Source organism: Ailuropoda melanoleuca, chromosome 16, assembly GCF_002007445.2.
Source record: "Ailuropoda melanoleuca isolate Jingjing chromosome 16, ASM200744v2, whole genome shotgun sequence".
NCBI lineage: Eukaryota > Metazoa > Chordata > Mammalia > Carnivora > Ursidae > Ailuropoda > Ailuropoda melanoleuca.
This window is the reverse complement of record NC_048233.1, coordinates 53,104,264-53,117,716: the sequence shown is the minus strand read 5'-3', so window position 1 is coordinate 53,117,716 and position 13,453 is coordinate 53,104,264. Positions and strand designations below refer to the sequence as shown.

The 13,453-nt window shown below is 46.6% G+C and overlaps 1 protein-coding gene across 3 annotated transcripts in view; it reads right to left on the bottom strand.

Annotated features, from left to right (window-relative positions):
• Positions 1 to 13,453, bottom strand: part of NELL1 (neural EGFL like 1) — an 885,423-nt gene that overhangs the window by 803,137 nt on the left and 68,833 nt on the right. For 2 of the 3 annotated variants that reach the window (XM_034645600.1, XM_034645602.1), the window contains exon 3: positions 4,961 to 5,111. In XM_034645600.1, the coding sequence (XP_034501491.1) occupies positions 4,961 to 5,111 (151 nt within the window). The remainder of the gene's footprint in view (positions 1 to 4,960; positions 5,112 to 13,453) is intronic. The other variant, XM_034645601.1, reaches the window with a different exon arrangement.

Sequence of the window (13,453 nt, the reverse complement as noted above, 5' to 3'; positions counted from 1 at the left end):
ACAGATTCAGGCAATTCTTTATACCAAGCCTTAATTAGACCGAACAAACATGGAGGAAGGCACCATAGAACCCCAAGGGGAAGAGGAACTTCCCATTTCCTTACATTTATTATTTTTGAATCAAGACCTGAGGTTTTCCTATTACCGTGGAAAATGCTCAGATGATTCTCCATTCAAGGATCCTTAGGTTCTATTAGAAACCTGTGAGGGAGGAGAAAGTGGCATCAGAGGACTGCGTGGCAACACAGGTTGTTTTTTAAACCTTTCCTAAAAGGAATTAGGTTTCTTAATGGGGGAAAAAAAAAATCCAAACAAGAAAAGAGAAACCCAGGAAGTAGCTTTAAGATTTATGCTTAGACAAGGAGAAGTCCATATTTAAGGGCAGTCCACTTCCCAGGCCCTATCTTCTTTCACTCTCACGGCACCCGGCAAAGTAGATGGCCACCTCCCTTCATCACAAGGCAAGGAGTTCGGAGACGTAACAGTGCCAAGAACTAGAATTCCAGCCTCCATCAGGCCAGCTCTGCAGTCCATGCTCTACCACAATGGTTGCCATTCCACTTGCTTCTCACTCGCCTTGAGTTCCCCCTCTGCTTTCATGGAGATTAAAGATCCTCTATGTTCTATACTAGGTCACTCGTACGGCCCTCCTACTGAGGCCACCCTCACGCCCACCCCCACCAGGTTGCCCAAGCGGGGCAAGCACACGACCCTTCCAGGTCCATGAAGCTGAGACTGGCTGGACACCTCCACCCTGGAGTACCAAGGATTCCCATGCCTTCTCCGAGTCTACAGAACACTTGGCCTCTAACCTGTCCCTGCTCCCCAACACACACCGCCTTGCTTTCTCTGGGCTGACCCAGAAACAGCCAAGTTATGTGTCAACATCCCTACAGAAGGATCAGGGCCCATCACATCCGTATGAGGCAGAGATCAAACCTCACCATTGAAAAGAGGACTCTGGATCCTCACCTCTGCTAAAAAGGCACGTGGAGATCCTCTGTTCCAGCCACAGTCTGTTCTCTGCACCTCTCCACCCCACCCCCAAAACCGCATTTCTCCGCATTTCTCTTCTGACTGTCCACACTGTTCTTCCTGCTTAGTAGGTCAGAAGGACTTCCTGGCCTGCCAGAACTCTGGCCCTTCCACAGCTGCCACTCTGTTGATCTTCCTTAACCACCGACCTAGTGTGCTGAATTGCTTTTACATAGGTCCACCTAAACAGGTAAAGGAAGGTTTACAGACTCTGACATGTGAACTTCAGAGTGATTTCCTAAGGAAGTATGGGGGGGCGGGGGAGGGAAGGGAGCAGGACTTGGAAGACCCAGCCTAATCTCAGGTAGCACTGGAGAATTAATCAAGCTGCAGAGCTGGCTGGTCTTAAGGCCTCCAAGGCAAAAGAACTAGGCTTCTGAACTCCCACATTCTGTCCATCATTGACTACAGGCTGCCTGGGGGATAAGTGAACTCCCAGACACGTCTGTTCTCTGGAGAGTGGCTACAGAGGCACCTCTATAGTACCACTCCTCCCTGCCCACCCCAGACTCCTCAGCCCTCTGCCCACATACAACGTGCCAACCACTGTCCCCACCCACCTCTCCTTCCCAAAAATCATAGCAAGTGATTTCTGGAATGCCCTCCTTCCCACCCCTTACTCTTTATTCAGCCTGTCGAATGAATACTCACTTTCCTTTATACAACCACAATCCTTTCTGAAGCCTGCCTTAGCTTACCACGATCCTTCAGAATGCACTATTATTACCTTTATTCCTTAAACATACATTCCTAACATTGCATCTACAATATTTAGTGCCATTTGTTCATCTTCCCTACTGCCTTATGAGATCCTTACAACAGAAATTTTTTATAATTCACCTTGTATCTCCAGTGTCCAGCACAGTCCCTGCCTATAGTAAACACATAATAAATGCCTACTGAAGGGTATTAAGTCTAACTTGCTTGAGGACCTCAAGCCAATATGACAGAGGATGTGGTTTCATAGGAGCCAAGTCTACCAGAAGACAGAAGATAGGCAAGAAACTGAGGAGTGGTCCTTGGAGAGTCAACAAGAAAGCCACTTTGCCCAAAGTAAGTTCTTAATGCAAAGAAAATTCATCAGTATGTTCAACAGCAACAAGNTGTTGCCCAAGCGGGGCAAGCACACGACCCTTCCAGGTCCATGAAGCTGAGACTGGCTGGACACCTCCACCCATGGGAAGGATTCCCATGCCTTCTCCGAGTCTACAGAACACTTGGCCTCTAACCTGTCCCTGCTCCCCAATACACACCGCCTTGCTTTCTCTGGGCTGACCCAGAAACAGCCAAGTTATGTGTCAACATCCCTACAGAAGGATNGGTGAAGTCACTCTTATTCCGGAAGAGCTGGATTAATTTCTCACTCACGTGAGGGGCGGCATGGAGCTCCCTTTCTGTATCTAGGAGTCAAGAAGGAAACGCAGGAACAGAAGGGGACAGAGAACGAGGTGGAGAAGGAGAATACAGAAGGAAGGAGAGGGAAAATAAGAGAAAAGATGCACAGTTAGAAATGTCCAGAGGACCCAGGTTGCCTTTTTCATTCTCCCCCCGCCCCCACCGACCTTACCAATACTTTGTTTTCAGGCACCACCCACCCCTCCATCCAGCAGCATTCATTCAACACAAAACCCCGAAATGCCACCTCTGTCACTGTACCACTTGTCACTTTGACAAATTCATAATTGGCCAGCCAGTGATCTGCTGACAGAAATTTTGACAGGACACGGAGCAATGTGGCAGACTACAAACAGATTAAGTTGCTGTAAAAAAGGTGAGAGACAATCGGATGGATCCTGAATTCTGAGAAGCCCGTGTTTAAGCAGGACCCAAATGCCCCCTCAGCAGTCTCCAGTTGTACTTTTCCCCACAGACTCGGTTTCTTTCTCTTCACGATGTGTAGAGGGAAACCTGGCCTTGCTCTGTACCCAGCAAAGATTTACTAGTGTTAATAAGGCCAGACAATTCCACTTTTGCTTCAAGAATACAAGGCATGTTCATGATCTCTAAGGGTGCCTGGAATTTTTCTGTAAACGTGGAGTGGATGGCTCTACTCATGAAATACTGCAGTGGAGGCCAATTCAGCAAGCCCAGAGGCATGTGAGTCCAGCCCATCCTGCTCCTGGCCAGCAGTCTCTTTCTCCAAGTTCTGCATAGGGAGACATTCAGCATTTTAGACTCCGACCCTCCCCCCACGCCCCAATCGTGATAAACTACGAGTTCTCATTATTGTNTGGTTGCCATTCCACTTGCTTCTCACTCGCCTTGAGTTCCCCCTCTGCTTTCATGGAGATTAAAGATCCTCTATGTTCTATACTAGGTCACTCGTACGGCCCTCCTACTGAGGCCACCCTCACGCCCACCCCCACCAGGTTGCCCAAGCGGGGCAAGCACACGACCCTTCCAGGTCCATGAAGCTGAGACTGGCTGGACACCTCCACCCTGGAGTACCAAGGATTCCCATGCCTTCTCCGAGTCTACAGAACACTTGGCCTCTAACCTGTCCCTGCTCCCCAACACACACCGCCTTGCTTTCTCTGGGCTGACCCAGAAACAGCCAAGTTATGTGTCAACATCCCTACAGAAGGATCAGGGCCCATCACATCCGTATGAGGCAGAGATCAAACCTCACCATTGAAAAGAGGACTCTGGATCCTCACCTCTGCTAAAAAGGCACGTGGAGATCCTCTGTTCCAGCCACAGTCTGTTCTCTGCACCTCTCCACCCCACCCCCAAAACCGCATTTCTCCGCATTTCTCTTCTGACTGTCCACACTGTTCTTCCTGCTTAGTAGGTCAGAAGGACTTCCTGGCCTGCCAGAACTCTGGCCCTTCCACAGCTGCCACTCTGTTGATCTTCCTTAACCACCGACCTAGTGTGCTGAATTGCTTTTACATAGGTCCACCTAAACAGGTAAAGGAAGGTTTACAGACTCTGACATGTGAACTTCAGAGTGATTTCCTAAGGAAGTATGGGGGGTCGGGGGAGGGAAGGGAGCAGGACTTGGAAGACCCAGCCTAATCTCAGGTAGCACTGGAGAATTAATCAAGCTGCAGAGCTGGCTGGTCTTAAGGCCTCCAAGGCAAAAGAACTAGGCTTCTGAACTCCCACATTCTGTCCATCATTGACTACAGGCTGCCTGGGGGATAAGTGAACTCCCAGACACGTCTGTTCTCTGGAGAGTGGCTACAGAGGCACCTCTATAGTACCACTCCTCCCTGCCCACCCCAGACTCCTCAGCCCTCTGCCCACATACAACGTGCCAACCACTGTCCCCACCCACCTCTCCTTCCCAAAAATCATAGCAAGTGATTTCTGGAATGCCCTCCTTCCCACCCCTTACTCTTTATTCAGCCTGTCGAATGAATACTCACTTTCCTTTATACAACCACAATCCTTTCTGAAGCCTGCCTTAGCTTACCACGATCCTTCAGAATGCACTATTATTACCTTTATTCCTTAAACATACATTCCTAACATTGCATCTACAATATTTAGTGCCATTTGTTCATCTTCCCTACTGCCTTATGAGATCCTTACAACAGAAATTTTTTATAATTCACCTTGTATCTCCAGTGTCCAGCACAGTCCCTGCCTATAGTAAACACATAATAAATGCCTACTGAAGGGTATTAAGTCTAACTTGCTTGAGGACCTCAAGCCAATATGACAGAGGATGTGGTTTCATAGGAGCCACGTCTACCAGAAGACAGAAGATAGGCAAGAAACTGAGGAGTGGTCCTTGGAGAGTCAACAAGAAAGCCACTTTGCCCAAAGTAAGTTCTTAATGCAAAGAAAATTCATCAGTATGTTCAACAGCAACAAGGCCTCAGCTAGCTACATGTTCTCTTAGAGATACAAGCTCTCAATTCCAAGGCATTTTGTAGGGTCCCTTAATTCTAAGTACACTTTCAGAAGTACAGCTTACCTGTGTTCCAGCTCTCGAATGGAGAGGATCACTCCTGAAGTCGATGGCTTTTGCTGCACAGTGGCCAAAAAAGTGAAGTCACTCTTATTCCGGAAGAGCTGGATTAATTTCTCACTCACGTGAGGGGCGGCATGGATCTCCCTTTCTGTATCTAGGAGTCAAGAAGGAAACGCAGGAACAGAAAGGGACAGAGAACGAGGTGGAGAAGGAGAATACAGAAGGAAGGAGAGGGAAAATAAGAGAAAAGATGCACAGTTAGAAATGTCCAGAGGACCCAGGTTGCCTTTTTCATTCTCCCCCCGCCCCCACCGACCTTAGCAATACTTTGTTTTCAGGCACCACCCACCCCTCCATCCAGCAGCATTCATTCAACACAAAACCCCGAAATGCCACCTCTGTCACTGTACCACTTGTCACTTTGACAAATTCATAATTGGCCAGCCAGTGATTTGCTGACAGAAATTTTGACGGGACACGGAGCAATGTGGCAGACTACAAACAGATTAAGTTGCTGTAAAAAAGGTGAGAGACAATCGGATGGATCCTGAATTCTGAGAAGCCCGTGTTTAAGCAGGACCCAAATGCCCCCTCAGCAGTCTCCAGTTGTACTTTTCCCCACAGACTCGGTTTCTTTCTCTTCACGATGTGTAGAGGGAAACCTGGCCTTGCTCTGTACCCAGCAAAGATTTACTAGTGTTAATAAGGCCAGACAATTCCACTTTTGCTTCAAGAATACAAGGCATGTTCATGATCTCTAAGGGTGCCTGGAATTTTTCTGTAAACGTGGAGTGGATGGCTCTACTCATGAAATACTGCAGTGGAGGCCAATTCAGCAAGCCCAGAGGCATGTGAGTCCAGCCCATCCTGCTCCTGGCCAGCAGTCTCTTTCTCCAAGTTCTGCATAGGGAGACATTCAGCATTTTAGACTCCGACCCTCCCCCCACGCCCCAATCGTGATAAACTACGAGTTCTCATTATTGTACAGCTCACTGCCTCAAATCAGAAACTGACCAACAGAGCAAAATTAAAGAAAACTATTCAGAGGATGACAAATGAATACCAAAGGTCTGTTTGGTTCCTCCTCTCATGCCCCGACCCCATCCATCCTCTGTACAACTACTTTGTGTTTGTAGTTGGAGAAAGAACCAAGACCTTCAAAAGCTCTGCGGCCCAAGCAATATCACAGACTACGTGGGCCTTGGAGAACCTCATGCTAAAGAGTGGCTTCTAANTAGGCGAGGGAAGGGAGCAGGACTTGGAAGACCCAGCCTAATCTCAGGTAGCACTGGAGAATTAATCAAGCTGCAGAGCTGGCTGGTCTTAAGGCCTCCAAGGCAAAAGAACTAGGCTTCTGAACTCCCACATTCTGTCCATCATTGACTACAGGCTGCCTGGGGGATAAGTGAACTCCCAGACACGTCTGTTCTCTGGAGAGTGGCTACAGAGGCACCTCTATAGTACCACTCCNTACCAAAGGTCTGTTTGGTTCCTCCTCTCATGCCCCGACCCCATCCATCCTCTGTACAACTACTTTGTGTTTGTAGTTGGAGAAAGAACCAAGACCTTCAAAAGCTCTGCGGCCCAAGCAATATCACAGACTACGTGGGCCTTGGAGAACCTCATGCTAAAGAGTGGCTTCTAATGCCACGGGTGGGGGGCGGGAATCCTCAAGGTCTTCTCATCTACAAAATGGGGGTAGGGGAGGACAGGTGAACTAGGGGATTTCTCAGGGCCTCTCCAGCCTTGTGTAATTCTACAAGTTGCTGTTTCAAGTTTGCAGCACAGAAAAGAACATCACGATCTTCCAGCTGTAGAAGTCTAGCCTATGGANACATTTGTTCATCTTCCCTACTGCCTTATGAGATCCTTAAAACAGAAATTTTTTATATTTCACCTTGTATCTCCAGTGCCAGCACAGTCCCTGCCTACAGTAAACACATAATAAATGCCTACTGAAGGGTATTAAGTCTAACTTGCTTGAGGACCTCAAGCCAATATGACAGAGGATGTGGTTTCATAGGAGCCAAGTCTACCAGAAGACAGAAGATAGGCAAGAAACTGAGGAGTGGTCCTTGGAGAGTCAACAAGAAAGCCACTTTGCCCAAAGTAAGTTCTTAATGCAAAGAAAATTCATCAGTATGTTCAACAGCAACAAGGCCTCAGCTAGCTACATATTCTCTTAGAGATACAAGCTCTCAATTCCAAGACATTTTGTAGGGTCCCTTAATTCTAAGTACACTTTCAGAAGTACAGCTTACCTGTGTTCCAGCTCTCGAATGNAGATCTTTAGCAAATGTTTGTTAACATTTTTACACTGTTGGGAACAAGTCCTAATAAATTCCACCTAGAATTTAGTGCCAGGAGAATGAACACACACACACACACGCACGCACACACACGGCTCTTGAGATTAGCCTCCATGTTTCCTTGTTCCCCTTTTTAAGGTTTCCTTCTTTATTCATCTATTAGGAATTAACTGACTGGCAGTGTTGGCCCAGAGAGCTCAGAGGTTCTGAAGATTGAGCCCAAAGCAATGATCAGTCAGCCACGATATTCATAGCTCTTTCCTCCAGAAGGCATATCAATGATGAGTGTCCTCACCTCTCACACTGTTTTCTCGGAGATCATCCCAGCTCCATGGCCAATGACACTCAAGTGTCTATTTACCACCCCAATATCTCCCTTAAGCAANAGTGAAGTCACTCTTATTCCGGAAGAGCTGGATTAATTTCTCACTCACGTGAGGGGCGGCATGGATCTCCCTTTCTGTATCTAGGAGTCAAGAAGGAAACGCAGGAACAGAAAGGGACAGAGAACGAGGTGGAGAAGGAGAATACAGAAGGAAGGAGAGGGAAAATAAGAGAAAAGATGCACAGTTAGAAATGTCCAGAGGACCCAGGTTGCCTTTTTCATTCTCCCCCCGCCCCCACCGACCTTAGCAATACTTTGTTTTCAGGCANACAGACACATTCAATATCCTTCATATCACCATATGAAGGTCTAATAACCATTTCAGACTGTATATGCCCACCTGTTCTCCTCCCACCACCACCCCCAACCCTCTATTTTCTCCTGGAGTTCCCAGTCTTAGTAAATAGAACCATCCAGTTCAAACCAAAAAGACCATAACTTGTCCTTGAATCTTCCTTTTCTTCTACCCTCTAGATCCAACCCAAGAGCAAATTGTGAGGACTCCCATGCCGGCACTCTGTCCACTGCCCCTCAACTCAACTCAGACTCCTCTCCAAGCCTTCGCCATCTCNTGTGAGGACTCCCATGCCGGCACTCTGTCCACTGCCCCTCAACTCAACTCAGACTCCTCTCCAAGCCTTCGCCATCTCTCACTGGGGCATCTCCAACAGCCTCCTGACCGGTCTCCCTGCTCCATATAGCCTTGCCTTCTCCATTCCCCACAGCAACCCAAGAGCTCATTTTAACACCTAAATCAGCATCCTTCCAGTCTCTTGCTAAAAACCCTCCATGGCTTCCTAGTCCTCCCAGAATAAAAATCCAGGTTTTTTGGCATTGCCTGCGAGGTCACACACCATCTGACTTGCCTACATCTCCCCTCCAATTTCATATTCTTCCACACCCAAGCCCACTCCTGCCTCAGGATCTTTGTACCACTCCTCCCTTTGCCCACAGAGCTCTTCCCCACTCTTACCATGCCTGGCTCCTTCAGCTCTAACTGCTAATGCAACCTCCCAGTCACTCCCTCCAAAGCAGGCTCTCCATTGATATAACACACACCACTCTGGTTATTTTCTCCGTACCACCTGATCACTGTAATCTTTCTTTGTATTACTTATGCTCTTGTTTCATGGTTTTTTTCCCCCCTGTATTTCCTTTCTTTCCCCTCTAGACTAGAAGCTCCACAAAGACAGGCATACTTATTTATTCATTGTTGTATCTACAGTTTTCAGTGCCTGGCATAAAACAGGTATCCAATAAAAACTTAATGAATTTATTTTCTATTTATTTTTATCATGTATAAGCATGTTCAGGGCCAATCCAGCCCCTATTTAGAGGACACCCCACCTAACAGTTTAATCCAATACAACCACACTGCTACTCACCCAACGCCCCCTACAAAACCGAGCATTTCCTCTGCCGGCCTCTCATTTCTCTTTGTAAATGACTGGCACATTGAAATAACGAGACCCCATTAGCAGTCACCGGAGTGAAATATAAAAAACATCTATTTTCATACATGGAGACTTTATGTCCATTCTCATTTTCAGAAAAGCTCTTTCAAGTAAATGCTTACCATAATTCAGCTGCTAAAAGAACACCAGAAAGTAATTCCACTTCTTACAACATAGAGGCAAGAACACTGGACCAGGTTTCAAGGGACTGAGGACTACCAAGTTTTATAGATAATTAGTTATGTGACCTTCGTAAGACATTTTACCTCTCTGAGCCTCACACTCCATATCTGAAAATGTAAATGACTAGAGATCATGGAGTTCAAGTTCTTCCTAGGACTCGACAGTTCATTTCTGTTCATCACCTTACCCTGCTCCTAGCCATCCAGCTAGGACAGGACCGAAGGTGTTTTCTACATATGAAACGCCTAGCTTCTACAGTTCTCTCCTCTGCTGATTTTCCAAATCAACATAAATGTAAAGTTGTCAATTACTGGAACAAGTGATAGGTCACCTACTCTGCAGCAACCTGCCTCCCCCCGACCCCGGAGTTAAACGAGCAGCCGATGAAATTCAATTAATGAGAATCTATAGACTATCGTACTGCCATATGCAACTATTATAATGTGCTTTCTGTATCATTGGAGAATATTCAATTCTGCTAGAGAGAACAAGAAAAACATGTGGGATGAATCAAGCTCATAGGAAGTGTTAAAGATAGCAAGTTAGAAACCTGTAAAACATGTTCAACATAGATCAAATAATTGAAACCTAAGTGTGTTGAACACAGATAAAGAGGATTGAATAAGCATGTCACCTATGAATAAAACGGGGTGGGAGAACCAAGTCATAATGTACAAATCACACCACCTTCAAAATGACAGTTATGTCATCTGTAAGTCGGATACCTATCTTTGATACTCATGCCATTCCCATTCTGGCCCCCACATGTACTCTGCCTGAGAGATGCCAGTCAAACCCATCACTACTCACCAGACCGGTAACTGAAGCTGGGACTAAAAGCACTTGCTTTCTCCGAGAGTGGAAACACACTGGCACCAGGCACCCCCCACCTGCTGAACGCCACCTTTTGATAACCACCACTCCAGTCCACGTAACCTCCACATCAGCAAAGCAGCTGATGGGGGCAAAGAATGAACACATGAACAATGCAAAACCCAGGAATCCGGTAGGGTGGCCTACCCTTCCGCCAGCCTGGACCTATCCTACTCCATCTCTTTCCCCTGCTTCCTCCTGGACATTCGGGATTTAATAGGCCACATGATGCAAGCATCTGAATTTGGTGGGTAAGGCGGTTTGACCTCCGGGAGCAAAAGACGTGGAGTCTACCATTCCATCAAGGTCATTGCCCACACAACCACCACCACTTACAGCGAACATTTTACGTTAAAAAGAGTTGTCCTTCCAAACATCCAGAAGTTTTACATGATCTAGTTAGAAGTGCTAAATCAGCAGCAAGGGTTAAGTACTTTTTCTTTCCTAGGATGAAATGGCTCTACCTAGTCATTTTTAAAGACTAAAAATGCTAACATGATGATTAAGCATCAGATTTAAAAAAAAAAAAAAAAAGTATTGGGTGAAGGGAGGAGACTGAAGAAATTAAATGAGGATATTCACACACTCTTCTCTGCCTGTTACAGAAGCAGCTTCATTTCCCTTTTGCCTGATGACAGGGTGAGAATGTTCACTGTCAAACATACCTGTGTTTCCTTTGTGCCAGGCACTGTGCTTGCTGGGCAGGAGGGAAACCAGGAGAAATACAGTTCCTGCCCTTGAGGATAGCTGCAGAAGCAAGGCTGTCACCTGGGGACAACAGGTAGGGTAGGGCAATGCACAAAGGAGGGGGCCAGTGGAGGCTGGGAAGGACACGGTGGAAGACAGAGCTTTGGGCCAGAGGCAAAAAAGATGAATAAGCATGTACCAGGCAGGAGAGAGGGGGAGAAGAGGGCACTCGTTGCAGGATTGCTATGCAGATGTGAACACCCCATGTGTTTTCCATTATCCTGGCATTTTTCCTTCTCTGCAAGCATCTCTCGCTAGAAGTCCAGCAGGACAGAAGCTATTCTACCTAATATCAGAAGAAACTCCCCACAGATCAGCGAGTAGAGGGGGCAAGAACAGTAGCAGCCAGAAACATGACAAAACAAACACCCCGGCAGCCCACCTCAGCCTTGGCTGATGGAGAATTTGGGGAACATCTAAGTAATTACAACAAGTTTACACGGAGAGCCTCACATATGGCAGAATCCAGATGGAGACACGGCACGTCCTTCTAGCCTAAGTCCCATGGGAGCTAGTGGTAAGATTGGCCCCAAAGGTAAATCAACACTTGTCAATTTGAAACAGCAGGGGACTTTTCATTGCCGAGTACAGAGGAAGTTCCGGCTGTGGGGAGGGGGCATACGCTCCACCGTCAGGTCCTGCAGCCCTTAAGAAGGTCTAAGGTTATTGATCCAAGCAGCTTTCGAAGCAGTGGAAATCATGAGCAGAAAGTAGTAGGGATGGTAGGAGACTCCTAGTTAACGTGTAAGGGAGCTCCACCTTCACTAGCAAATTCACAATGACATTCCATTAAACCTCCGTTAGCTCCAGAAGCCAGAATCAGGAATAAACATGTGTACAGTTTGCTGTGGTGCCAGTAGAAGGCTAACTGCTCTGCACATACCGCTTATAGTAACCTTAGGAGCAGCCACTGTTCTTTTTCCTCCTCTGCAAATGAGAAAACTCAAGCTTACAGAATTTGATTTTCTAAAAGACATTGGGCTAGGAAGCCATGGGGAGATTCCCACGAGGCAGGCTGGTGCTCAAACTACACTCCTCACCCTACCACAACTACTATTCACCGAGGTGTGTGAACGCCACACTTGATTCACGTGGAAAAGGAACAAAGCATCATCATATACCCAGTGCTGGACACTTTGTAGTCACTCGGGCAATATCTATGAGCAATCTATTTGTACAATCCCTGAGCTAAATATCATTATCTACCCCCCCATTTTACAAATGAAGAAACAGATGCACAGAAGTTTTACAGCTTCACACAGCAAGTGAATGGAGGTTAAAAAAAAAAAAAAAAAAAAGGCGTCTTGCCCCAGCAGAGTCTGCCATGATACTCCATGGCATTCGCTTGGCACCGTGGCCTACTTGGTCATCCTCTCCCTGCTCCCACCCCTCCTCACTCCTGCACTCCAGCAGCACAAGCCTCCTTTTTCTTCCCAGGGCCATGTCTCTCCACACTTAACACTCTCATGTCTCCCTCTCCGTCTGCTCTTCTCTGGGTACCAGTTTGTTAATTTTTCTCTGACCACCCCAAGCCAGCTCAGATTCCCTATGTGTTCACTTTATTTATCATAACCATCAAGGCTTTGTGTGTAATCATTTTATTGTGTATAACCATTTCATTAGTGCCATCATGCCCACCAGACTGTAAAATCCCAGGAGGAATGGTTTATCAATATATTCTCCACACTCTGCAGAATGCCTGGCACATGGTAGATTATTAATGCAACAAACGTGTGAGGCTCTATATTGACTTTAAAATCTGGAGCACAGTATAACAAAGAAGGTTTACCAAAGACACTCAACTATAACCCCAACCTGTTGAGAAAAACTACATGAAAATAATGAGCTGCCTAAGGAATAAGAAAGCTAGTTAAGCATTCCCAACTCCTCCATTGGGGAACTCAACCTAAGGAATCCTGTCACACATTTTTCATAATTACTATGTAGCTCCATTAAAAGATTCTGGTGCCTCTGTAATTTCACTTATTAGAAAGGCATGTTAAGGCAGCNCCGGCAGCCCACCTCAGCCTTGGCTGATGGAGAATTTGGGGAACATCTAAGTAATTACAACAAGTTTACACGGAGAGCCTCACATATGGCAGAATCCAGATGGAGACACGGCACGTCCTTCTAGCCTAAGTCCCATGGGAGCTAGTGGTAAGATTGGCCCCAAAGGTAAATCAACACTTGTCAATTTGAAACAGCAGGGGACTTTTCATTGCTGAGTACAGAGGAAGTTCCGGCTGTGGGGAGGGGGCATACGCTCCACCGTCAGGTCCTGCAGCCCTTAAGAAGGTCTAAGGTTATTGATCCAAGCAGCTTTCGAAGCAGTGGAAATCATGAGCAGAAAGTAGTAGGGATGGTAGGAGACTCCTAGTTAACGTGTAAGGGAGCTCCACCTTCACTAGCAAATTCACAATGACATTCCATTAAACCTCCGTTAGCTCCAGAAGCCAGAATCAGGAATAAACATGTGTACAGTTTGCTGTGGTGCCAGTAGAAGGCTAACTGCTCTGCACATACCGCTTATAGTAACCTTAGGAGC